This window comes from Ursus americanus, chromosome 3, assembly GCF_024610735.1.
Source record: "Ursus americanus isolate L20-20 chromosome 3, mUrsAme1.1.p, whole genome shotgun sequence".
NCBI classification, from domain to species: Eukaryota; Metazoa; Chordata; class Mammalia; order Carnivora; family Ursidae; genus Ursus; species Ursus americanus.
The window spans coordinates 15,709,259-15,733,413 of NC_142129.1; the positions used below are offsets into that span (position 1 = coordinate 15,709,259).

Genomic DNA, 24,155 nt, shown 5'->3' on the forward strand with positions numbered 1-24,155 from the left:
ACATTTTGTACCATCCCTATTCATTTTCTGGTCCTGAGGCACCTGTTACTCCTCTCTCTCTCTCTCTCTCTCTCTCTCTCTCTTTTTCTTTTGTCTTCTAACCTTTCTTCCCAACTCAGGCTGGCCAGGCCCTCTCCCTCACTTAACTAGACTAGCTGATGCCCAGTCCTCCTTCTCCAAACTCCACCTGCCTCCACCCCAGCTCCTGGCTTCGTATTTGCTCAACTGATACAACTAATTTTCTTCTCTCTCGCTCCTCTGTAGGGTGGAGTCTTGTTCAACTGAGAACTTGGAGCTTCGGAAGAAGGTAGAGGTTCTGGAGAACACCAACAGGTGAGTGTCACTGGAGTGAGGAGCTGTTCAAACTGCCTAGTGGAACATGGGGGGAAAGAGAGGACAGATCCAGGACCAGCATGGGAGGAAAGTGGAGGAGATCACACTGAAAGCATAGTTGTGCGAAGGTGCTTGGGACAGCCATACTCCACCCACCTGTTCCTGTTACACACGTGCACTTGCACACACACACGCATGCGCGATCTTTCCTTTTCCTAAGATACATGGCGGGAAGCTTGGAGGAGAATAAGGATGCTAAGTTTGATTCTCCTGAAAATGACATTGAACTTTAGAGGTGGACAGGGAGGGACTGGCCACTTCATCGTCACTCAATTTTAGTAACAAATGGTGTTTATTTGTGAAAAGAAAAGAGGAAACCATGTTTGTTTTTTAAATTACTGTTTATAAAAATAAATGACATTTCAAACCCATTTTAAAAATTAACTGTAGGACAGAGTGAGTTAATGGGCTCTTCTAGCACTTTCTTGTCATGTATTGTTTTTAGCACATCACAGATATTAACTCCTTTAACCTTCCAACAGTTCTATGAGGTGGTCCTATTAATATCCCCGTTATATAGAGGAGATCACCGAGACTCAGAATGGGTAGGTGATTTGCCCAACGTCACACAGTAAATGCTGGAGCTGTGTTTGATTTCAGGCAATCCGGCTCTGGAGCCTCAGTATAGGAGAAGCATATCTAGTGTTATCCTGGGTCATACACAAGAGAAAGGGGTTAAGGTATAGGGTTAAGAGTTGGAGAGTTTAATCCAGAATTCGTGTGTGTGTGTGTGTGTGTGTGTACACACAGTGCCTACTTATGCTTTAAAAATTAAAATATTCATTAGTCAGGGGATCCTGTTGCCCTTAGATGTTACAGATCCGACAATGCAAGTAGAGAAAAATAGACTTTTAGGTAAGAAAAATATTACTTAATCATTTTAAGGCTTCGCATTAATGCCTAATAATGATTTTGCAGTTGTTAAGGGATCAGGTTAAATCTATTTGCCTGTCATTTGATAATAATGTCAAATTTGGCTCCCATCTTCATGGTTTGCTGCTCAGGCAGCAGGCTTTTCTACTCATAAGTTAAAACTACCATCAATGGGAACACTGGCCATTGTAACCCCACTGGGCTTCCCTCTGCATTTCTGGGAAGGTATATGATCAAATAGCAGGTCAAGGGCAGTCCCCTCAGGTGCTCGGCACACAGGTGGCAGAGGAAGTAAACGCCACCCACTCCAGGTGCTCTCACCTTAATCCCCTGCGGCTAAGGAGGTGGTTTCCAGTACCTCTTTAGGATTCTGGTTTCATGGTTCCCTGTGGCCAACAGTCTCCTGAGGCTTCGCCCCTTCTGACTTCCACCTTCACTCCTGCCATAGTGGATCTCTGGGTCCTGAACCCCTACCAGAGTCGTGTCCCATCTTGTTAGCATCCCGAACGCCCGTCCTAGCACTCGCTGTTGCAGAAGCCCCATGCCCCATGTTCACGAGTGGGACAAATCCACACCCTGAATTGGTGAAAAGGGAAAGAGGAATTTATCCAAGATAACCTTAGAGTTTGGTCCCGGTTCCTCCTTGTCTAGGGACTCCGGGTGCCAGGTCTTCTCCCAACCACACGGGGGCAGCAGAGGTGCAGTACGGGCTGTGCTTGGGGGCGCCGGGCGCTTGTGATTAGAAGTGCTCTGCTGAGGGGCGCCTGGGTGGCATAGCGGTTAAGCGTCTGCCTTCTGCTCAGGGCGTGATCCGGGCGTTATGGGATCGAGCCCCACATCAGGCTCCTCTGCTTGGAGCCTGCTTCTTCCTCTCCCACTCCCCCTGCTTGTGTTCCCTCTCTCGCTGGCTGTCTCTATCTCTGTCGAATAAATAAAATCTTAAAAAAAAAAAAAAAAAAAGAAGTGCTCTGCTGAAAGGCCTCTCCTCCCCTCTCCAGGCTGACTGTGCTGTACCATATTTTTTAAAAAAGATTTTCTTTATTTATCTGAGAGTGAGGGAGAGAGAGAAAGAGAGCATGAGCAAGGAGGGAGGGAGTGGGAGAAGCTGACTCCCCGCTGAGACGGGGAGCCCAATGCAGGGCTCGATCCCAAGACCCTGAGATCACCTGAGCCGAAGGCAGACGCTTAATGGACCGAACCATCCAGGTGCCCCCAAATTTTTTTAAAACTTAAAAAAAAAAAGCCCCACACATGTAATATATTCCTCATTGCAGAAAAAAAATCAGAAACTACAGTTAAAAAAGGAAAAAAATTGCTATCTTTTCACCCAGATATATTTATATTTTTAATATTTTATACATATGTATTTATACACATACACATCCTCTTTTGTTAAGAACATTTTCCTTCTAACAGGATGCAGTGGACATATTTTCATATTAGTGTATTTCTACAGAATCCTTATTTCTATCAGAATCTGATAAAGAGCTATCCTGTGAGGAACACTGACATAAGGTGCATCTGATTCTGTCACAACAATCTGTGTTTTGCCATTATTTTTCTCTCTTTAAACAACAGCCATAGTGATTTCAATGATACCAGCTAGTATAGAATAGGAGTTATGGGAACATACGGCGTGTTTGAGCTTGGGGTCAGCATATCTCATGTTCTTCCCTGGGAGTCAGTGATGATTTTCCTCTTTTCTTCCTCACGGACTGTGTGGAAATTTTCCCCAGCATTTGGCCTATTGGAACCCCCACTGAGGAAACAACCTACCTCACGCTGTTGGTGCCCTGCTCTGTCCCTTGCCTGCCCTGTGAGTGGTCTCCTCCTGCCCAACTCACCTCTCCGGGCAGACAGCCCCTCTTTTGTGGTGGTAATGGCTGGCAGTTGACTAATCTGTCCTCTTCCCATCGATAAGCTTAGCAGGGGACTCCTGGGCTCATAATTTCTAAGTAATTTTTAGTGCGTTTTAGCTGGAGAGGTCAAGAAATGAAAGCAGTGTTTTGCTCTTGTTGAGACAGGGAGGGTGGGTCTGTATTCCCGCCCGCGTCTTCCCCTCCTCGAGGGCCTCGCCTTGCTCAGAGGACACAGTACCAACCACAGTGACTATAGTGTAACCTTGGCAATCTCCCACCCTACACCTGTCATGTGGAGTTGGTGGTTTGGGCATGTGGCAAGGGAGACTTTTGGTCCCTTTGCTCACATAACACTGCATCAGTGACGTGGTGTTTGAACTAAGTACAGGGCTGGGCCTAATGAACACACACCTGTGTTTGTGTTCCTGGCCATGCTTCTTGGATTATTGTCCTTCGGAGGTGGCTGGACAGACAGAGAACTGCTGTACATGAACAGGATCCTGCGTCACTCGAGTGGGGTGGGAGACCTTGGGCGCCATTATGTCATATGACATGACATGGTGGGAAAAGGGAGTGGATATTTCCTTGTTGACCAAATTAAAGGAAGACTATTTTTACATTTTACCACTTCTGTGTTACACCCCACAAACGACTTTTCCATCTCTCTAGATGAAAATGAGCGTTCCGATTCTGAGTCAATCCTGAATCTTTTGGTTTACACTGGACTTAGCAGCAGCCACCTAGCATAGCGGATTGTTGGTTTCTAGTTAAAGACCCCATTTTTTGAGCTCAGAAAGCTGGAAGAGGATGAGGATGGAAGAGCAAATGAAGAAATGCTCTTAACACTTCTGCAGCCTTACCCGGGAGCCTCTCGGAGCAGAGCCAAGCAGTGTGAAAGCACCTTCACACTCGCTCTGCTAAGGTGATCCACTAATTGCGTGCCATCAGGAAATGTGTGAGATGAGAGAGAGACAGTTTCCCAGGGGGCCTGTCTTCCTGCGCTCAATCAGGAAATACATTTTCACTTACACAGTCTGGGTGAGGCCTGTGTGTGTGTGTGTGTGTGTTGCTGCTGGACGATCATGGCTCTCCCATGCTCCTCACTCACTTCTGTGAGCTGCAGGCTCTCTGGACAGCCCTACCCTTGTCCCATTCCAGAGAAATCCTGCGCAGGTGACACACACCGCTCAGCCCAGCAGTTTTAGGTGTTGGTGGTTCAGTTGGCTCCTCTCCTTTCGGATTTTGCTCTGTTGCCCCTGTAGGGCTGTGAGCCACAGGTCCTCTCCTCCCACCCTGATGTGTGGAGCCATTTGTGGAAACTTAGACTTGAATTGCATGTTAGCAGAGACCATCTAATTTGACTTTGACTCACTTCATTTTATAGAAGGGGAAACTGAGGCTCAGTGAGGTTCAGGTCATCCAAACATCTAGAGGTAGTATGGGGACTAGACCTCAGCCACTTAAGGTTTAAATTACTCCATACCTTGATTTTTCTTCTGCTGTGCCCCTTTCTCTTTCAAGGACCACTGCCTTTCTCCAGCACAGGGCTAACTTAGACCTGAATAGGAAGGCCTTGCTTTGGACCTGTGTTTTCGAGGACCCTGCTCTGGCTCACCTCTAGCCACACGTCTCTCCATGGGAAGAGTAGTCGGCAGGCCCAAGGCCATGTTTGCATGCGGAGCTCTCACTCTACCCCTTCAGACCCCACCCTGGTACCTGGGATTCTGGAATTCCCTGCCCCAAGGGCCTTGGCCCATCTCCAGGGCCTGTGTGGATCTCCACCCCAAGTCTCTTCTTCGAAGGGTAGACCAAGCCATGAGGGGGCCACCCCCTAAGCTGATGGGTGTGTTGGGAGTTTGAACCTTGGCTGCTGTGTGCCTGAAATCCTGCATGGGGTATCAGGTCCTCTCAGCTGTAATCCTAACTCCACTTGTCTTGTTCTTGGAATCTCACACAGTTCCTGGTACAGGTCTTTCCAGCGAAGTGCACTGGGCTTTCACTGTGTTCCACCTCTCATTTGTTTACTTGGCCTCTAAGGCTGTGCCCATTTGCACCACACACTATTATCCTCTTCCCCGGGTTCCCCTGTTCTCTGTAGATTGACTGTCACTCCCGATCCCACCCGCTGCTGTACACGGAAAGACCACTGGAGTACTGGTGAATGATGCAGCCTTCCCCTCTGCAGACCTTGATCTTGCTTTAATTCATTTTCATTTCTCTGTTATCCATAACTTCCGGCTGTGTGAAGAGTAAAAGCTTTCTTTTCAGGTGAAAATATTTCAAACTCAGTGGATCTTTGGGCACCAGACAGAGTTCCCCAGAGAGACTGGAAAGGCATTTCAGTATAATTCTGTGGTTAAGTCAGCCGTTCCATAGCCCCAGAAAATGTTCTAGAGCTCTTTTGTTCCTCGTCCTGGGGAAGTAGGTAATAGAATATTTCAGAAGTATCCTCTGGTCCCTGCAAAACAAACCCTTTGTGATATAGCAAGTACCCAGAAAGAGGAAGGAGAAAATGCATCCTTGGTTTTTTTGTTTTTTTGTTTTTGTTTTTTTCCCATTTAGGCCAAAGCCCATGAACAGCCCTCAAAGCTGAAGTAAAAGATCATGAATAAATATTATTCAAAGACTAGGGTTTTAGTGCCCTGTGATTGCCCTTTATTTGCATATGTCACACTTCAGTATTTATCTTTATTTATTTATTTATTTATTTATTTATTTATTTAAAGATTTTATTTATTTATTCGACAGAAATAGAGACAGCCAGCGAGAGAGGGAACACAAGCAGGGGGAGTGGGAGAGGAAGAAGCAGGCTCACAGCGGAGGAGCCTGATGCGGGGCTCGATCCCATAACGCCGGGATCACGCCCTGGGCCGAAGGCAGACGCTTAACCGATGTGCCACCCAGGCGCTCCTACACTTCAGTATTTAAAAGTCGTGGAGATGGTTCATGAGTCTCCTTTCATCTTGTTATGCAGTGTCTGGAACTTTGAATTGTGTTGCACTCAATCGCAGCACCTCCCCACCTCCACCCCGGGACTTCGAGGTAGATGGTTTAGCTCTTGGACACCCTCCTCCTAACCCTCAGAAATTTAGAGACAATAATTCTAGAAGACCAGGGTGGGCATGGGGTGGACAGGGGGATTCAGGTGGGATTTTTTCCTTCAGAGGAACACGGATGCTTGGCTCTTCCATCATGAAGCCACCTGATATCCACCCATATATAATTACTGTGCATGTGCACGCTAGCTAAGTGGCACTTAGACTTTTCGATTGTGATCATTTTGCATTTTATGTAGTGACCGAGACATCCCATGGGAATGTATACACCACATGCATAACCAGTATGAGGGCTTCACAACCGAATGCTTATTTACTATGGTGATATCCTCTGCTACCGTGTGTTCTCGTTGATTGTTTCATTAAAAAATTCACCACTGACAACCCAAGTGTTTTCACAACCCACTAATGGTTCATGATTGGGAATTTGGAAAATACTACTCTGAGAGTTCTGTAAGGAGGTGAAAAAAGTTCCTGCATCTCTGTAGGAGGCTGACTTACCCAGAGAGTGCTTTATATGCACACACACACACACACACACACACACACACACACACACACACACACACAGCGTAGCCCAGCTAGTCCCATTTCTCAGTAAGGTGTGTTCTAAGATTTGATGAAAAGTACATCTATTGAGAGGTCCTAGTTTGAAGCTTCTGGCACAGCAAAAATTGGGAACCCCCAGTTTATTCTTTCTCCTGGGTTCTGGTTTGTCACTCCAGTGGGAAATTAGGTGCCTGAATGTTTTAAGGATAACATGCAATAACTATGTGACCATTTCCTCTCTCTTGCCCTCTCTGTCTCTCTTAAATAAAGGAAACAGTAGAATACAAAATTAAATGAAAGACAAAACCACGAGGCTGTTGATGTATTTCCCAGTTGTTAGAAGAGTATGTCTCGCCCTCCTGGCTACTTTTGAATGTTTTGCCCAATTTCCCTTGATCCGCCTCCCGAGATACAGGGTGATGCTTTATTTTGGGCAAGGCTGGCAGCTGCCTTTAACTGCTCTTTTGCAAGGAACTGTATGAGGAGAGCCACTCAGTTTATTTTTACATCTCACCACAGGACAAAATCCACATTTTCAATCAAGAGTTGGATACTCCAATTGAACAAGTTGTGAAAAATCTCTTGGCCCAGATAAATGTTTGCTAGGAGTACTCCTTTCTCTAAATTGAGACCTTGCTCCCGGAAGCCCAAGACTTCATTAAGCCATAATTAGCCATGGTCACTGATGATTTAAAATACAGTAATAAAGGAAAAGTTTATCCTGGGCTTTGACTGCACTGTTGGGTCTGTCCTGTGGTTGGCTTTTTATAGCTTTAGTTTGAAAATAATTCTTCCATTTCATCGGATGGCTGCCTTTCCTTCAGCCAGCCCTTCGTGCAATCAGGGTAACAGCTGTCATCCACGCTCCCAGTGCTGTGGGCTGTGGCTTCTGTCCCAGGGGCATCAGGGAGAATCCCACATCATTTCAGACCAATGTTTCAGTTAGGAGGCCCCAAGCTTCCTTGGAAAGGGCTGGCTTCATCTGTCATCAGTGGAAAGGGACAGCAAGCGCTATTGCAAGGTGTCTTTGCTTCCAGAAAGCCAGGGTACTCCAGGAGGGAGGATTCTCTCATTCTTTTGTTAGCTGATGAGGTTAAAGGAATTCACTCTGATTAGCCACCTAAACTCAGGACCGAGATAACTTGATTAAAGCTATGCAGCAGTGGTACGCAGATCTAAACTCAGCCAATCCCTGGTTCCAGTGCAGATGCACCAATCCTAAAGCCATACCGTCTGCTCTTCCAGTGTCCCACAGAGGGACAGGTCTTGTAGTTTCCATTTCCCTAAACAAAGCCCAGGTTTGACTTCCAGACACCTGATGCAGGGCAAGCAACACCCTTGATTCTTTTACCTCTCACTTGACATTTTATCTTTGGTACAGCCCGAGATGTGCCGGGAGATGTTTGTGTGCCCTTACTGTTTGTATTTGCATCATTGCCATGGAAACTTTGCTAGTATGTCTCTCATTGCCATTGGACTGATTTTTACTGTGGTTCTGCCATCTGTGGCTTGGCCCCTGTTGATAGTAACCTTTTCTTTTTTTTTTTTTTTTTCTCTTTTAGAGAGAGAGCTCGAGAGTGAGTGTCGGGGGGGAGGGGCAGAAGAAGAGAATCTTAAGCAGGTTCCATGCCTAGCATGGAGCCCAATGTGGGGCTCGATCTCATGACCCTGAGATCGTGACCCGAGCTGAAATCAAGAAACAGACTCTTAACTGACTGAGCCACCCAGGCGCCGCCATAATAACCTTGTCTTATCTAATGGTGGACATATCTCTTCATCACGCTCTTGTTGATAAGATGTTAATGTCACTGGGTTTAAGAAAAATCTACCTAACTAGGAGTTATTTTGGTTATTGATTTTATTAGGTTATTAACAAGGGTACCATGTTGTGGTGTGTTGGAAAGTCCATGAACTACAGAATCAGGTTTTCGTTTACATATGAGGTCTTCAATGTATGAGTTACATGTCTTTGAGATAGTTCTTTGGTATCTAGGTGTATGGAGTTCCTAGAACTCAGTCAGTGGGTGCTCCGTCACTGTTGATTTCCTTTCCTTATGACAAAAATGAGTGTTTCTGTTGTATGAATGAATATATATGAATTTCTCAGACTTGATTGGATCCTAGAAATCTGTTGAGATTTGGGGATGGATGAGCTCAATCACTTTCCTTGGGTGAAATCACCTGGCATTGCTGACTGATGGGCTTCAGAGTGTCATCATTTCCACCATCAGCTCAGTTCACCTTCACTGATCCAAGGAGGAGAAGCAGCCGCAAATGGCACATCAATCACTGTTGCTTTCAACCAACATTTCAAGTTAAAAAATATCTATTTTAAAACTACATGTTTTCTCATCTCAAAGAGTGGGATTATGAAGTGTAAGAAATCAGGGACCATGAAACAACTATTTTCATTTGCAGTAGATTCAGAATATAATTATCTTGAGTTCGGAGAAGATGTGCTGCTGAATGCCAAGTAAACTGCTATACAATTGGGAAACATCAAGCCTTCCCTGCTCACCCAGCCAGGTTAGATGGCCCGTTTTCCAAACTTGTAGCACTTCGCCTCTGTAGTCAGGGGTCCCAACCTGAGGCTAAGACATCCTACCACTGGTGTTGAGGCGTGTCTGGTCTGTGAGAGGTCTGCGTTCAGGGGCCACAATGGACCCTCCCGGGGGACTCTTCAGCCTAGGGAAGGGGAACCAGGCCTAGTGATCTCAACCAGAAATTTGAAGGGAGGAGTGATTTCAAGTAATTTGTGGATTTGGTTTTCTTGGTGTTCCACACTCTAAAGATGGGGCAAGGAGCAGGGAACAGGCAGGAAGGAAGTGTGGGATGGTCATGGGTGAATAAGGTTGGTTGGTAAAATAGGGAATTGGTTTCACTTTAAAAGCACCTTAGGACTTTGGAGCAAAAGGAAATGGCTTGGGTAACATCTGGAAAGCCTCACAGCACAGCTGAATTTGGACACCTCAGGCTGCTGGCGTGCCCCTTGGGAGTTGAGGTGCCCCCCACCCCCACCCCCACCCCCTGTCAAAGGGGCAGCCATTGCTTCAAGATGTGGTTCCTCGGCAGCAAGCAAGGAAACTGGGAGGCCCCTTTCCATAGTCTAGCAGGCAATGGAAACATTAGTCAGTACCACAGAAGGAGGCCAGAATATGAGAGAAAAGGGACTGTGCCCTATGGTCAAATACAGGTCTTATCTATGGGCTCACTTGAATCTGCTCTAGGAATCCCAAAATATAGCAGAGAGAACCCAGTGAAGGCTTTGGGGCCAGCACCACAGATGGTGGTCAATAAAATGTAAGCTACTGCCAGCCACATCTTAGCGCTTCGAGAATGAACGCTCACCCAGGAAGTGGGTGTGCGTTAGGTCACTTAGTGCCTGGTTTTGGAAAGGCAGCTAGGCTAGCGGCTAAGAATGGAGTGCTCTTCAGAAGTGCCGGGAGAAGAGGAAAGACCCGATGAGGAAAAAACTTGCTGCATTATATGACCATTTAGTTGCAAGCTTTTTTCCCCCCTCTTTTTTCTCAGCTTTTTTCAATTGACAAAATGGTTAGATATGTAGAGTATACATGATGATTTGATACACACATACATTGTGAAAGGATTCCTCACGTCGAATTAATTAATGCATCTACCACCTTACATGTTCACCTTTTTTTTTTTGTTTTTCATTTTCCAGTGAGTGCATTTTAGTTCAACTCTCTTTGCAAATTTCAATCATCCAACACAGGGTGACAGAGTAGAGTTATTCTGTTGTAAGTTAGATCCTCAGACCTTATTCATCTCATGGCTGAAATTTGGTATCCTTTTACCAGCCTCTCCCTATTTCTCCCAACCCCCAGACCTTGGCAACTACTTTTCTACACTATTTCTGAGTTCAACTTAAAAAAAAAAATTTTTTTTAAAGATTCCATATATAAGTGGTACCATAGGGTGTTTTTCTGTCTCTATTTGGCTTATTTCACGTAGTGTAATGCCCTCCAGGTTCATCATCCATATTGTCACAAATGACAGGCTCTCCGTAAGAGGAATTTAGAATAGTCATACTATCAGTATTTCTCAGCCTTGAGTAACATACAGAACACTTTTTAAAGAACATGTTGCCTGAATATACAGAAACCGGGTCCAAATGACTGTGATTATACTTCTAGATGACAATGAACAAAAAAATGTACAAGGTACTAAAAAGACCGCCATATTAATAGAATTTAAGTTAATGATATCGATTAATGGGATGAATGATATTGTTTTACTTAAATTCACCAGGACCACACAGGGTGGTGGTGGTGGTGGTGGTGGTGGTGGTGGTGGTGTTTGGGGTTTTTTTTAGTTCAGAAGGCCTACATGTTGTGGGCTGCCCCAATTCTGTCCCGACTCTTAGCCAGCTAGCTGCCGATAGCGATATCACCCTATGGTCAATGTGTCCCTGCTCGGCTTAAACCCGGGGAGAACTCGTGTCGTTGGCGCTTGTCAGGGTGGAAGTTGCAAACTCTGGAAGCGAGTCTTCTAGTACTTGAAAGCTCTTCAGGAGGTAGATTGTGTCTAGAGGCAGGTTCTCTGGGAGAGCCCAGAATTCTGCAAATGAGTGATTTGCTGATGTTTCCCAATGAGCTTGTCTGGCTCTCTGATGTGACATTAGAGCATGAATTTTTTTGAAAATTTCTAAGACTCAAGAAAACGCATCTGCTTATAAAATCATTCCGCTTCACCCTGTGCCTTGGGCTTGGGGAAAGGGCTAAGGCAAGGAGGAGCTTCAGCTCTAGGCTGCTCGCACAGAATCATCCCAGACGCTCTGACTCAGGAGGCTGTGTTGTAAGATCCTTTTCTGAGGCTTGCAGTGTTCAGAATTTGCAAAGAATGTCACCATCTGCTCTTTCTGTGACCTGATGTCACATAAATCAGAATATAGGATTCTTATCCCAAACCCTTCCCTTTGAAGGGTATGCACAGTTGTCCAATTTTAGGGAGAGAGCAACTCTTTTTTGCTCCTGCTCCCTGTCTCTTCCTGGAGAAAGATCAGAGTCTGTATGGGAGAGGATGGTTTCCGAGATCCCTGGCTCTGAGCATGCGTCCAATTGAGCAGACGTCTTTGCTCAGTCGTATTTTGGCTTCATTTCTGACTGTAGAGACGCCATGAGCCTGCAAGGACCATGTGTGAGGTGCTCCTGGCTGTTTGCCTCCCTGCCATTCCTGTTTTTCCTCTCTTTCTCCTCAAGTTTGCCATCTGAGTGACTGTGGTTCACGGATACTGCCGCCATTTCCAATGACAGCCACCGCCTCTGGCCACTCCTTCAGTTCTCTGCTTTTCTCCTTTCTTACGTCTTCTTCAGCATTTCCCTTCTTGTAGGTAAATGAATTCTCCTTGTCTCCTTGTACCACCATCACCTACCCATCAAAATGTTCTTTTCATTTTTTTGTTTTGTCTCAGTGGCTGACAGACAAGTCCCAGCATGTCAGGGATAATTTGAGGCATTCACCTCTTAGAACAGCACAAGAATGGGATAGGCTGCTAAAGTGGGGGCTCATTCCAAACTCTGGGAAGCTCTGTGACACTGGTGCTCGAAAACACTGGTGTCCATATCTGGTGTCCATACCTCCCTGCAAACGAGACTTTCCCTTGGCACCGTGTTCAAATGCAGACACAAAGCTACACAGTTTCCCTGGGGCATGGGAGCAGAGGTCACCTGAAAGCACTCTCTTCTGACTCAGACTCCCTTCATGGCTTTGATTTGCTGTGTTTGCAGAACTCTCCTGCAGCAACTGCAGAAGCTTCAGACTTTGGTGATGGGCAAGGTTTCACGCACCTGCAAGTTGGCGGGCACGCAGACTGGCACGTGCCTCATGGTGAGTTTCCCAAAGGGACAGCCGCGCAAGTGCCCTGCGCACCCCCCCACCCCCGGAGTCTCTAGTCTCTCCCCAACTTGCCATGTCCAGGTGGGGTTGGAGGAGCCGTGCGGCTTGCTCTGAGGCAATTTCTTTGTTCTGATGTTAACAGGGGGTGACCTGTTGGTGCTCTCAGGGCTGACAAAGGGGAGTCTGTGTCCCTGGACTTCCCGGGTGTTGCAGGGCTAGAGGTTTGCTCTGTGGATCATAGAATTGACAGCTCCCTGTGTTCTCTCCTCCCCCTGCAGGTAGTTGTGCTATGCTTTGCTGTTGCATTTGGCAGCTTCTTTCAGGGCTACGGGCCCTATCCTTCTGCCACCAAGATGGCTCTGCCCAGCCAGCATTCTGTGCAGGAGCCATATACAGCCTCTGTCGGTAAGTCGGCGCTCAGCAACTTGTAAAGCATCCTGTCATTTCTCCGGAGCTTTCTGAAAGCTCAACTTTCTGAAGGAAGTCTTGTGAGAAAGTCTTACCTTTAAAAAGTGGTAAAAGTGTAGCATCTCTATTGAAGGGAGAGAAGAGGGACCACAAGAGGGTCCCTTCTTGTGCCCCAACCCCCCAGGGCTGAGGCACCACTGGGAATTCTCTAGAGCTTGGCAGAGTACAATTTGCAAACTCTGGCTCTAGACTATGTTCCCTGGCAAATTCTGAGGTCTCCTTTTTGAGCTCAGATAGGGGGGAGGGATGTGGTTTGGGGCGGGGGAGGAGGTGGAGGGGGACATTAAGCTTTCCATGATGTTTTAAAGGAATTCCTGTGTTTCTCCTTCCACTCCGTGGAATTGTATGTTGCCATAGTAAGAATTCATGAAATGAGTCAGTCTGTCTTACAAAGCATTATGGCCAAGATTTAGAGAATTTAGAGACTCAGGTATTAGAGAAGAAGTGTGTGATAACCTCACCTAGATCCATGATCCCTTTTAAGTATGTAGGAAATAATGAAGTGGCCTGTGGGGATCATAATATATATGCAGATACAAATACATTAATAAGGACAAGCTTGGAATTGAGGGTACCGGATTTGGGGTAAGCACAGTTTTGCAGTTCTGAAAGGTCTCTGGTCTTCACCAGGTGGTTGTATGTCTGCCAGGTTTATGACAGAAATGCTAGCATTTCAACCACACAATTTCAGTGATCTCTTGGGAAATTCTTTTTTTTTCCCCTAAGGGAACGTATCTGTAAATTTAAATGAAAGCCAATGAGAGCAGAGTTTCTATGTTGTAGGAAATTGTGACAGAGCCATCTAGCTCTGCAATATCCTATAAAACAAAGAAACTGTCTCTGTCATTTGATTTATGGCTTTGGCTTTGTGGCTTCTCTCTGGTTTCTAAGTGAAAATGCAGTTTTCTGCCCTTGTACCTTCTCTCCATGCAAGACCAACCCATTGGAAATATTTCTTATTTTAGCTGGTCTGGACATCTCCAAGTATTTGACTCCCATTCTTCATGAATTGTTTCCCCCAGATGGTTATGGGTGGGCAAGGAGGGGAGTTTTATTTTCAAAGCAATGGGGGGTGGCAGTTTGCTTCATGTTTATTTGCTTTTCTATTGTTCTTCCTGCACTGTATAATTGGTATAATTTTTCAATGCACAAAACTCTGAAACCCTGAAGCCTTTATGGAAAGCCAACTCCAGCTGGCACCCTCAGTTCTGGGCAAAAGAGCCCACAAATTGTCATGTGCTCCCGGCCTCGGCGTTGGGTGAGGGGTTGGTCTTTCGCTAACACCTGTTACTTTGCTGTGTCCTCAGTGAGATCCAGGAATCTGCTGATCTACGAGGAGCATTCTCCCCCGGAGGAGCCGTCCAGCCCAGCCTCGGCCGGGGAGCTTGGGCACTGGGACAGAGGGGCCTCTCTGCTCAGAGCGTCAGGGTTGGAGACCAGGCCTGATGTGGATCTTCCCCATTTCATTCTCTCAAATGAGACCAGCCTGGAGAAATCAGTGCTGTTGGAGCTACAGCAGCACTTGTGAGTCAAGGACACACAGATGCAACTCCCCTAATACAGTGAGGATGGGTTGTGAGTCAGCAACCAGGACTGTGGGGTGTAGACTTTCCCAGAGGCCCAGTCCAGCCCCTGGGCTCTTGCAGGACCTATTTCTGGGACCTGGGACTCTGGAGAGTCTCTACTTGCCAACAGCTGCCCTTAGCAGAGATGAGGGGTGGCGGGGGGGAAGACCTAGGATGAGTTGCCCCCATGTCTGCTTTGTCACTGGAGAGGTGGCCGTGGTAGCTCCAAGAAGTGGGCAAAGGGCTTGACTCCCTCCTTCCTCCCCTCAAAGCCTCATGAGTAAACATACAGCCCGGCCTTAGCAGTGTGCTTGCCTTGCAGATGCAGCCGTAGGACACCTTCCCTACCTTCCTTCCAACTAGAAATACCTATATGTTGTACTATATGTTCATATAGAGTTTTATGATTTATATATAAATAAATGCATTAATTATAATTATATATTTACATTGAGGGACATCATTTGAGAGGCGCTGTGCATAGACCTGTTTCCATATTGAAAATAACACTGGGCTCCAATTCTCCATGCATTGTTTCTTTTAGATCTTTAGGGGGGAGAGTCTTTTGGGAAACATAAAGGCTTATAGGTTGGCCGGATATTGTTATTGTGCTGGGGGGGGGGGGTTCCTGAAAATGCCAAACAGAACAGGAAGGAGGGCCTGCGTGCACACTCCTGGTTATGCATAGCGTGGTTGGTGATCTAGCTGAACTCACCCCTGTGCTTCCCAGAAATGATGCTATTCCAATGCAAGTGCTCCCACTTGAAGATTCTCTTTCAAATTCTGCACCTTTTTTCTCCCAAAGCTGTGGCAAAGGTTCATAATTACATGTATTTTGATATGTTTACACGATACATGCATATTTAACGTTTACTAGCACCTACTCCCTTAAGTACTATGCAAATGTTGTATATAAATCCTTTTAAATACTTTAAGAGGCTAGGCGTTATTATCTCCATTATAGAGAAATTTGTAGAGGCGCCACTGGGAGCTATGGAAGACTCCACTGCTTGATTACGTGGCTCATGCCGCAAGTTCTCTCCCTTCTTGGCTCAACTATTCAGGGCCCCATTGAAATTCTCACTTGTTCTGGGACATCTCCTTGACACTAAAGCCCTCAGCCCTCCTCTGAGTGCCTAGAGACTTTCTAGGCTGTTATATAATTTAATAATGTGTTTATTTTCTGTTATATATTTAGTGTTATTTCAACTTAGCCTTTTTAAAAAAATTTATCTGAATGATTAGTATTCTAGACCAGGGACCAGACTTTATCCTTTTATTCTCTTCTTTCCAGAGTCTAGTGTAGGGCTAAGCATCCTCCATAGATACATTCACTTAAAGCAGTTTATGACAAATCAGCATCAAACCACCATGCTTACCCTCTGGGTTGGGATGTCTCCTCTTGGGTGAGCATAAAGGTAGGAATATGAATGAGCCAGTGGGCTGGTCGCTGGAGACTTTGGGAACAGAGGGTTGCTAGTAGGTGGGCAAAGAATGAGAACCCACTTGGGCCCTCCCACAAAATTGCAGTTGTGGAATGATTACATCATACTCCCAAGCGTGAGAATCGTACTTGTCGGTTGGTGGCTAAGACTCTTTCCTTTTGGTATCTTTCCAGGGTCAACGCCAAACTGGAGGGGAACGAGACACTAAAAGTTGTAGAACTCGACAGAAGAGTGAACGCCACTTTCTAAAGAGGCTGTCTCCACCTCTCTCTCTCTCTTCACTCTGCTTTCCCGTCCCCAAACCACCTTGGTCATAAGCTTTTCCTTTTTGCCTTTGATCTGGACGAAGACAAGGGCGCACGGTCGTGGCTTTGGATGGGAGGACAGCCTGGGATTTCCACCTGCGGTGAGAGAGCACCTTCCCCTCCATCCCATGTCCCCCTGAAGAAGGGAGCCCAGCATGCCTCCCTCCCTCCTGTTTACTGCCATAGGAAATTATTTTAGGGTCGGGGCTGGGACAAGCAGGCTCATTTCTGCCAATAGTGCCAAAAAGTTACTTCCTGATTTTCATTGTGGGGTGTGACCACCTCTTTGAAGAAGAGATGACTCTTGTTCATGTGAGATCCCAGATGCTAACCACAAAAATACCAGGATGCCTGTTGGGATGTGGCAAAGCACTGACCGACGTCCTGCCTTCCTCAGCCTCTGTCTCCGGTGTGTCTGCCCCCGACAGCCCCGGAGGTGCCAGTGCCTTCAGTGAGCACCCTGCCACTCTGCCCCGTCAGAGCCCCCTCGTCAGAGCCCTCGCAGAATTGTCCTCCCCGCACTGGAGCGAGGGCTCCCCCTCCCCATTCTCAGGCCGCAAGTGCAATGCCTGAAAGAATCAGGCTTTTCTACTCCAGGCGAACCTGCCCCATCTTGTTGCTTATAGGGCATCCCCACAACCTGTGTCCCCATATGCCCATAGGTCTGCCTCCCCGGCTTCTCCTCCCCATTTGTAAATAGTATTTATTAGCTCGCTGAGGCTTCCCCACTAGCAACCACACTGAAAAGATCCGACGCCTCCCTCCAAACTGGCCTTTAGAGCTAGGAGGGCACCCTTAGCTCTGGGATCCCCAGTCCTCCAGATGGTGTTTTGTTTTGTTTTTCCATTTTCTTCCTCTTCCTCCTGCTCCTTCTTCAACTGGAGGTCTATAATTATAATTGGGAAATCCCCTTAAGCTTGTGTCCTCCTACAGAATGAAGTCAGAGGGAAGGATGAAGCAATGCCTTCATCGGGTCTGTCGCTCTATGGTCCAAGGCTTTTTCTGTCCTGTTTTTTATCCCCGTAAGAGAAGGGAATCCTTGTCCCCGACAACAGGCGTGTCGGACAACCTTGCTGGCTTGCCTCTCCACACCTGCTCCTGGCCCCCTCCTCCCAACCCCCCACACTTCTGCTTTACTCTCCTCTTCTGCCTCAACACAGGGGGTGGGCCTGAGGCCTGGGGTTGGAGTAGGTGACATTTGTGTATCCACAGTCTTACCTTTTATAGTCAGGTTTGGCTACTTTGCAGCTTACCCAAAGAGATAGAACCTAACCCCCTGACCTACTTTTTTTTGGTTTGTTTAATGATTAAAAGTAACTTTTGTAGTTCAAAAAATTCTTTCTTCTTTCATACAAATAAGAAATGGAAATTGCCTTTTTATTGTATAATGTAGAAAATTCCCTTTAAGTGTTTTCCCTAGCTTGTGAAAGATTTTGTGTAAGAAATTCGCTTACATTTTGTATTTTATTTTTAGTAGTAGCTAAAGGACCTTGAGCTTTAACTCCTCTCTCTCTCTCTTTTTGGTCTACACTGTCATTGAAACCTGCACTTACAAGGGATTAAGCTCATACCTAGGCCTTCCACTCCATATGAGATGCAGGATTTGGTGTCATTAGCATTTTTCCATCATACCTCGTAAGCAGATCCCTGCTTTGCTGTCCTAGGTACATCTGGGGCTCCCGGAGAGTGATTCCTTTTTCTCTGTGTCTCTCTGCTGTGGTGGAGAGAGTTCCAGACCAGGAGATGCCAAGTGTGTCTTCTTGGCCATATGTAAAGCTGGATCGGGGCTGCTGTCTGCAGTCTCAGGGCCCCTTACATTGGCCAGGGAGGGCAGAGGCCGTGTGAGCTGTGCGGAAAGAGGGCTTACTAACGTGCCCCCTCCCCCTGCGTCTCCTCTCCATTCCCTTCTTCTCTTCTGCTCTAGATCTTCCTGGGCCTGGCTGGTGTCATGTAGCCATGGGCTGCCGTTGACCCAACCTTCTCTTTAAAATGCTGTGTAATTACCAGGCACAGGTACCCGTGGGGGACTAAGAAGGTAAAAAAAGTGAACTCTAGTGGTATTTGGTCAATGAGAAAGGAAAGGTTTTATATTGAAGGGCAGAAGTGTGAGCATAGGTCAGCCTACCCACCTGCTGTAGTGGAACCAGGTCAGGTTTTGAAGGCTCCTGGATTAGCCAGGGTAGGAAACCTGCTCTTCTGAAGGGGGCGGTAGAAGGGGGAAGGCCAGCAAACGTCCAGTACCTGCCCTTAGTACCTTGAGGATTTTATTTTCTCTCCTACCTACCTTTGCCTGTCATCTCCCTCTCCATACCTCCAGACAGCAGGCTGTTTCCTCTGGGAAGCTATTCTTCCAGAACTCAAACTGTATCTGGAAACATGAGACATCAGCCTGGGAGCTCAAGTGGTCACAATAAGGGGGTTCCAAGAACCAGCCTTGTTGCCGGTTTGAGAGAAACCTCTGCCCTCCACTCCCTGCTTGGACAGATCAAGGGAACTAAATATTTAACCCTTTAGGAGGATGCCGTGGGGCCAAGAGGACACAGAGGAGTCGGATAATGCCAAATAATTAAGGGATGTGTGCTCGTTTGCTGTTCTGGGGGTAAGGCCAGGAATCAGTGGGTTTGCTTCCCTCCCATAGAGCAGTCCCATAGACCAGTCAGCGATGCGTGGTTAACCCTGAAGATTGCAAGTAGAGGCAGACGTTGGCTTCCCAACTTCAGTTTTGAAAACTATGAGACTGTCCGCATCCCCATAACCCATAAATAATAAATAGGCTCCTCATAAATACATTAATTCTATTTTTCATCAGGTGAACAGTGTTTCCTCTTCCCTCTCTTTGATTACCCTGGTGAAGGAGATGTCTTTGCACACATTCCGAGAACAAGCACTTTTTCACTGGGTGAGCCCCCGAGTAACCCAGACCCCCCTGGCGTGGCCCTTGCCACAGCTCTTAACTCTGTGCTTAGAAATGGATGCGGGAGATGAAAGGCCTCGGTGCCAGTTTCAGAAAGAATTTCTGTGAAGTGTTAGGACTCTGGAGCCCCGGTCACATAAAGAGAGTGTTATGTAAAAATCTGACAGCTGAACTAGGTTGCTCCTTTTGTGGGGGGGGGGGGGGAGGTTTGACACCAGCGTAGGCAAAATTAGATAACCTTTTGCTAATAGAAATGATTTTCATTCGGAGAGCTAATTTGTAGGTTGTGAGAGCAGCTTTTAGCTCAACTTATTTACAAACCAACTCTAATTCCCATGTTTTTTTCTTCCTAAATCTCTCAGTCGAGCCTGAATGCCAAAAGAGGGCGGTGAATCTCGCGTGCCCTTAGAGCGGGAGTGTTGAAGTGATTCATCTTTATTCTAGCAGCGAGGCGGTGTCCAGAATTTTGGTCACATGTGTTTCATTAAAATTTTTCAACACTTCATGGCTCATGTCTCCCATGGCCTCAGACCAAGCAAAACCACAAAGAGAGAATCAGAGGCGCCTTGGGGCCAGCCCTTGAACACACACGGCCTATGGGGCGTGTCCTTGAGCATGACGCACAAATGGAGACATCCCGCTCTTTGCGGAGGCAATGGCCCATGCGTGCTGGTCTTGCTAACGAGGGGGGGGGGGGCTGGAGATGGAGGAGAAGGCTTTTGGCCTCCCCCTTGTCTGCATGAGTCACTGCGTTGGTTCTGTCGAATCCTGCCTTTGCAAAACCTTTATTAAAGACACCGGCTCTCCTGCTTGCGGTGCTGACGGGACCTGTGAAACCATTAGCAGGTAGTGCTCTAGTGAGAGCCTTTGCATTTGAGTGCTTTTCAGCCGAGACACTTAGGAGACATGTGATAGCGGAGCCCCTCTGGGGGGCAATTAGAGGAGCGAGTGGGAGGCTGTGAAGGAGCCAGAGACAGATTTCAGGTTTCCCATGCAGCCAGTCCGTCTGTCCGTCTGTCAGTCCTAGGAGTTTTCAGTTTTACTGAGGCAGAGTTCTGTGTGGAGCCCTAGGAATTGTTGGTGAGTGGGGGGGCTGAAGAGATTTCGTCAATCAATACCTATTCAACAGACAAAAGAGCTAGGTCTCTCTCTCTCTCTCTCCCCCTTTCTCTCTCTCTCTCTCTCTCTCTCACACACACACACACATTTCCCCCTGCCTCAAACACTCATCTGCTTTAAATGTGCCTTAGAGATTTCCTCCAGGATGACGGAAGACTCCCCTGTCCCTGGGAGACATTACGGATAGCTGTGACGTATTAGACTGAAGCGAGCGTGGGGAAAGAACTTTTTCCAGAGGCCCCAAAATGGGTTCCTAAAAGTGAGCCACGATCAGATTTGCACATCAGGAGAAAAGAAGTAGAGTTTTGTCCATTAGGAAAATCCCATTTTGTAGAACTGCAATCACATCAAAAAATGGCCAGCCTGGATTGAAGTTATGATCAATCCTCACAGCAGAGCATTTTCTCAGGGCCGAGGAACGTGGCCCATTCGAGGATTAATGCTGCATCTCTCTGTGGCCAGAGAGCCTGCACTCAGCCCAGGAAGAATCTAGGCGGTGTTTCATTCTGTCATTTTGGGCATCATGATTCAGGAACGCTTTATTTTTGTCTTGGTTTTGAGAAAGAAGAGAAATAGTATTTCTTGAGCACTTATTAAGTGCTGGGTACTGTGCTTACTAAATTTTGGCTTTTCATTTTATAGAGAAAACAGGGCAACAAGTTACTGGGAGACAGATAAACCACTAAGTGATATGGGAAGTATCCACTTTGTGGATTTGGTCGGGCAGATTGCTTTCTGGGAACTTGTAAGGTTGTCCGGGCAGGAAACACAGTGTCTGCTCCCTGTGCTGGCCCTGCCGTGGAACGTTCAGTTCTTTGCTTCCTGCTGGAGGTATTCACCCGATGCTCATGTCCGACCTTGTTCATCTAGTCTTCTGTGAATTCCATCTAGCAGGCTTTGCATCCTGGAAAAGAAAAAACCAGGGGATTTAGCTCCATTCCTCTGCTTCTGTCCATTGCTCACCAGCTAAGTGAGAACATGAACTTTTTGTACCACGGACCCATGGCCTACACTGCTTAGAGCCTCTCCCTTGCAGATAAAATGCTTTAAGAGTCTATGGAAAACACCAGCACACCTTGTTGAATCGTGAGGGACCCTATTTAAACAACGCTGAGCAGACCCCAGACTGTACTCAACCGTGAGCTTTAATGTCTATGCTGACAGGCTGGACTTCTCTCTTTTGTAATAGTTCTATAGACCAGCAATGTTGAAGTCTACATGGATTGTGAGTCTATTATCTTTCATATTGTGCTGTTTTTTTTTTAAATGGCTTTTTATTCTTTATCATAGCTAAGTAAATACCAAAAATTTAAAAAAAAGCTTTGTAGGGTACTTGTACTTAGTTTGGAAAAAAAAAATGAAATTGTTATGCTTTTGTATTTCCATTTCTTGCGAATAAAAATATTTTTTCTTAATTAGTAAAATGTTGTCCAGTCTTTAACATCCTGGTAATCTGGTTTTAAAAGCATTTTGCTTTTCTGATGAGCATGGCTTTTGTATATGTGTACCTAACCGTTCTTTTCTGATTATCTAGTTGAACTGACAGAAGAGCCTCCAACCGGCAATTTGTCTGATATCTAGGACTGAAATCCAACCCTCCGTTGGAGGAATATTGAGAAATGTAATTGTTTTCTCAGTCACGGGAAGAAAAACAGCGCTGTGAAGAGATTTTTGCCATCTGACTGCTATGTTCATTGTCTCCTGCAACTATGCGCTAACTAGATTACGGAATTCTTCCGATTTGATCCTGCTTTCCCCATCTCGGGATGCTGGGGAATGATGGTCTGGGCTGGAGCCAGGAGGGAAGGCTTTTTCTTCAGATGGGCAGCTGCAGGGAACGCCTAGCCCAGTGTCGTGCTCCAGAAATTCTAATGAAATGGTTGATAAAGGTCAACGCACTCAAGCAGAATCCTCATCATTCCATTGCAATTTCAGCCTTCAAATTTAATTTTCTCCACTCAGAAGAGAGAGTGGGGCTTCATTTAGCCTCAAAAAGAGTACGCAGGATGTTAAGAGATGAAGGCCACGGACTGAGCTTACCTGCAAAAAAAACTACTTTTTTTTTTTTTTTTTTAAAGTAGCATGCCTATCCTGCTTTAGGCTCAAGGGTGCATTAGTCTCCTGCTGCCTTTCCCCTCTGAGCACCTGGACCTTCTCTTCTATTCAAACACAAGGGGCCTCTCCCTGTAAAAGCTTTTAGTAAAACATTCTCCCTCTTTTTTTCTTACATTGGGAGCCGATTATGGAAGCCTCCTTCTCGACATGCTGGTATCTGTCCAGTGATGAGTGGAGGGGGCAAATACTCACTGATTTGAGAACATGCTGTGTTAATCATGCCTTTATATTTTCCGTATTCCTAATGCTTTGGCATCCGAGGCCTTGCTGACCCAGGAGGGACTGCCCCTCCCAGGGCTAGCCAGTTCCTAGAGACAGTAAAGGACTTGCCTGCAAGCCCAACTTTCACATGCACACCAACCAGTCCAGAGCCCATACCCCAACCAGCCCGAGGGTCCACTTGCCCCCTGCTTCAGTCCCCCCAGGGCCCCGTACCAGACAACTAGAGACAGTCCCTATGCCCAGAGAGCCCACTGAGATTATTCAAACTAGCTGATCCTAAGCCTGCTTACCTTGTCTTGCTTGTTCCTTCTTGTAGAAACTTCAACAAAGGTTCTTACTGACTTTTCCTCACTCCCTCTGCCTCCCGACCGACCATGGGGCCTCTAGGGCATGGTGTCCTCTCTCCTCTTGGGACCTCTGAGTAACAAACTATCTTTTCATCAGCAAACCTCTCTTCATTTGGCAGCCTCACCATATCTGAATAAGAATTACCTACTTTTTTTTTTTAAAAAAAGATTTTATTTATTTATTTCAAAGAGAGAGAGACAGCGAGAGAGGGAACACAAGCAGGGGGAGTGGGAGAGGAAGAAGCAGGCTCCTAACGGAGGAGCCTGATGTGGGGCTCGATCCCAGGACTCTGGGATCACCCCCTGAGCCGAAGGCAGATGCTTAATGACTGCACCACCCAGGTGTCCCAAGAATTACCTACTTCTAAGAACACATTACTTAGGCATTGGAATGTCAAGTTAGAGCCTGATCCCAGACTCGTGGGCATTCTGGGTTTCACAGATGGGCCTACTATGATTTAGGGCAAAGTAACACAGATTTCTTGTCTTATTTTACACTGGTCATCACTTGTGTTCCAGAGAAGAAACATGAGACCAGCAGAGGATGGTGGTTCTTGTTCCCAGGAAAAGAGGTGAATCAGAGAGCAAGTGTCGAAAGTCCTAGTCCTGTGCTCAGGTTCCTGGGTGAATCATATGCCAGTATGGAGAACAGTGGGGAATATGGTGGGGGAAAGAACCCTTCTGGATTCAGGAGATAAACGTTTATGGATTCTTGAATAGTTTTATCAACTTGCTAGCTGTGAGGGGAAAGGAGACACTTACCACACACCTATTATGCACCAGGTGATTTTTATGTATTACCTATGATCTCATTTATTTCCTCTAAAAACTTTATGAAGGATATATGATTTCCCCCTTTCATAGTTGAAGATGCTGGGATGTAAAAAGGGTAAGAAACTTGCTCCAAGTCATACAGTAAACTTGCTGCAGATGAGAGATGTGAGCCTTGGTCTTCTCTGACTCGGAGTACAGAGTCTTCGAACTACACTGTGCTGTTTTTAGGGCTTGGGGATTTTTACTTGACAAAATACAGGAGTTAGCTTGTTATCAGAGATTGCAGACCTTCAGC

The 24,155-nt window shown here is 46.4% G+C and overlaps 1 protein-coding gene across 1 annotated transcript in view; it reads left to right on the forward strand.

Moving 5' to 3' along the window:
- CREB3L2 (cAMP responsive element binding protein 3 like 2) overlaps positions 1-21,817 on the forward strand; it is a 108,204-nt gene extending 86,387 nt beyond the window's left edge. Inside the window, exons 8-12 of the mRNA XM_045792570.2 lie at positions 265-333; positions 12,478-12,577; positions 12,865-12,991; positions 14,362-14,578; positions 16,238-21,817. Of these exons, the coding sequence (XP_045648526.1) occupies positions 265-333; positions 12,478-12,577; positions 12,865-12,991; positions 14,362-14,578; positions 16,238-16,313 (589 nt within the window). The 3' untranslated portion in view covers positions 16,314-21,817. The remainder of the gene's footprint in view (positions 1-264; positions 334-12,477; positions 12,578-12,864; positions 12,992-14,361; positions 14,579-16,237) is intronic.
- Positions 21,818-24,155: the final 2,338 nt, after the last annotated feature.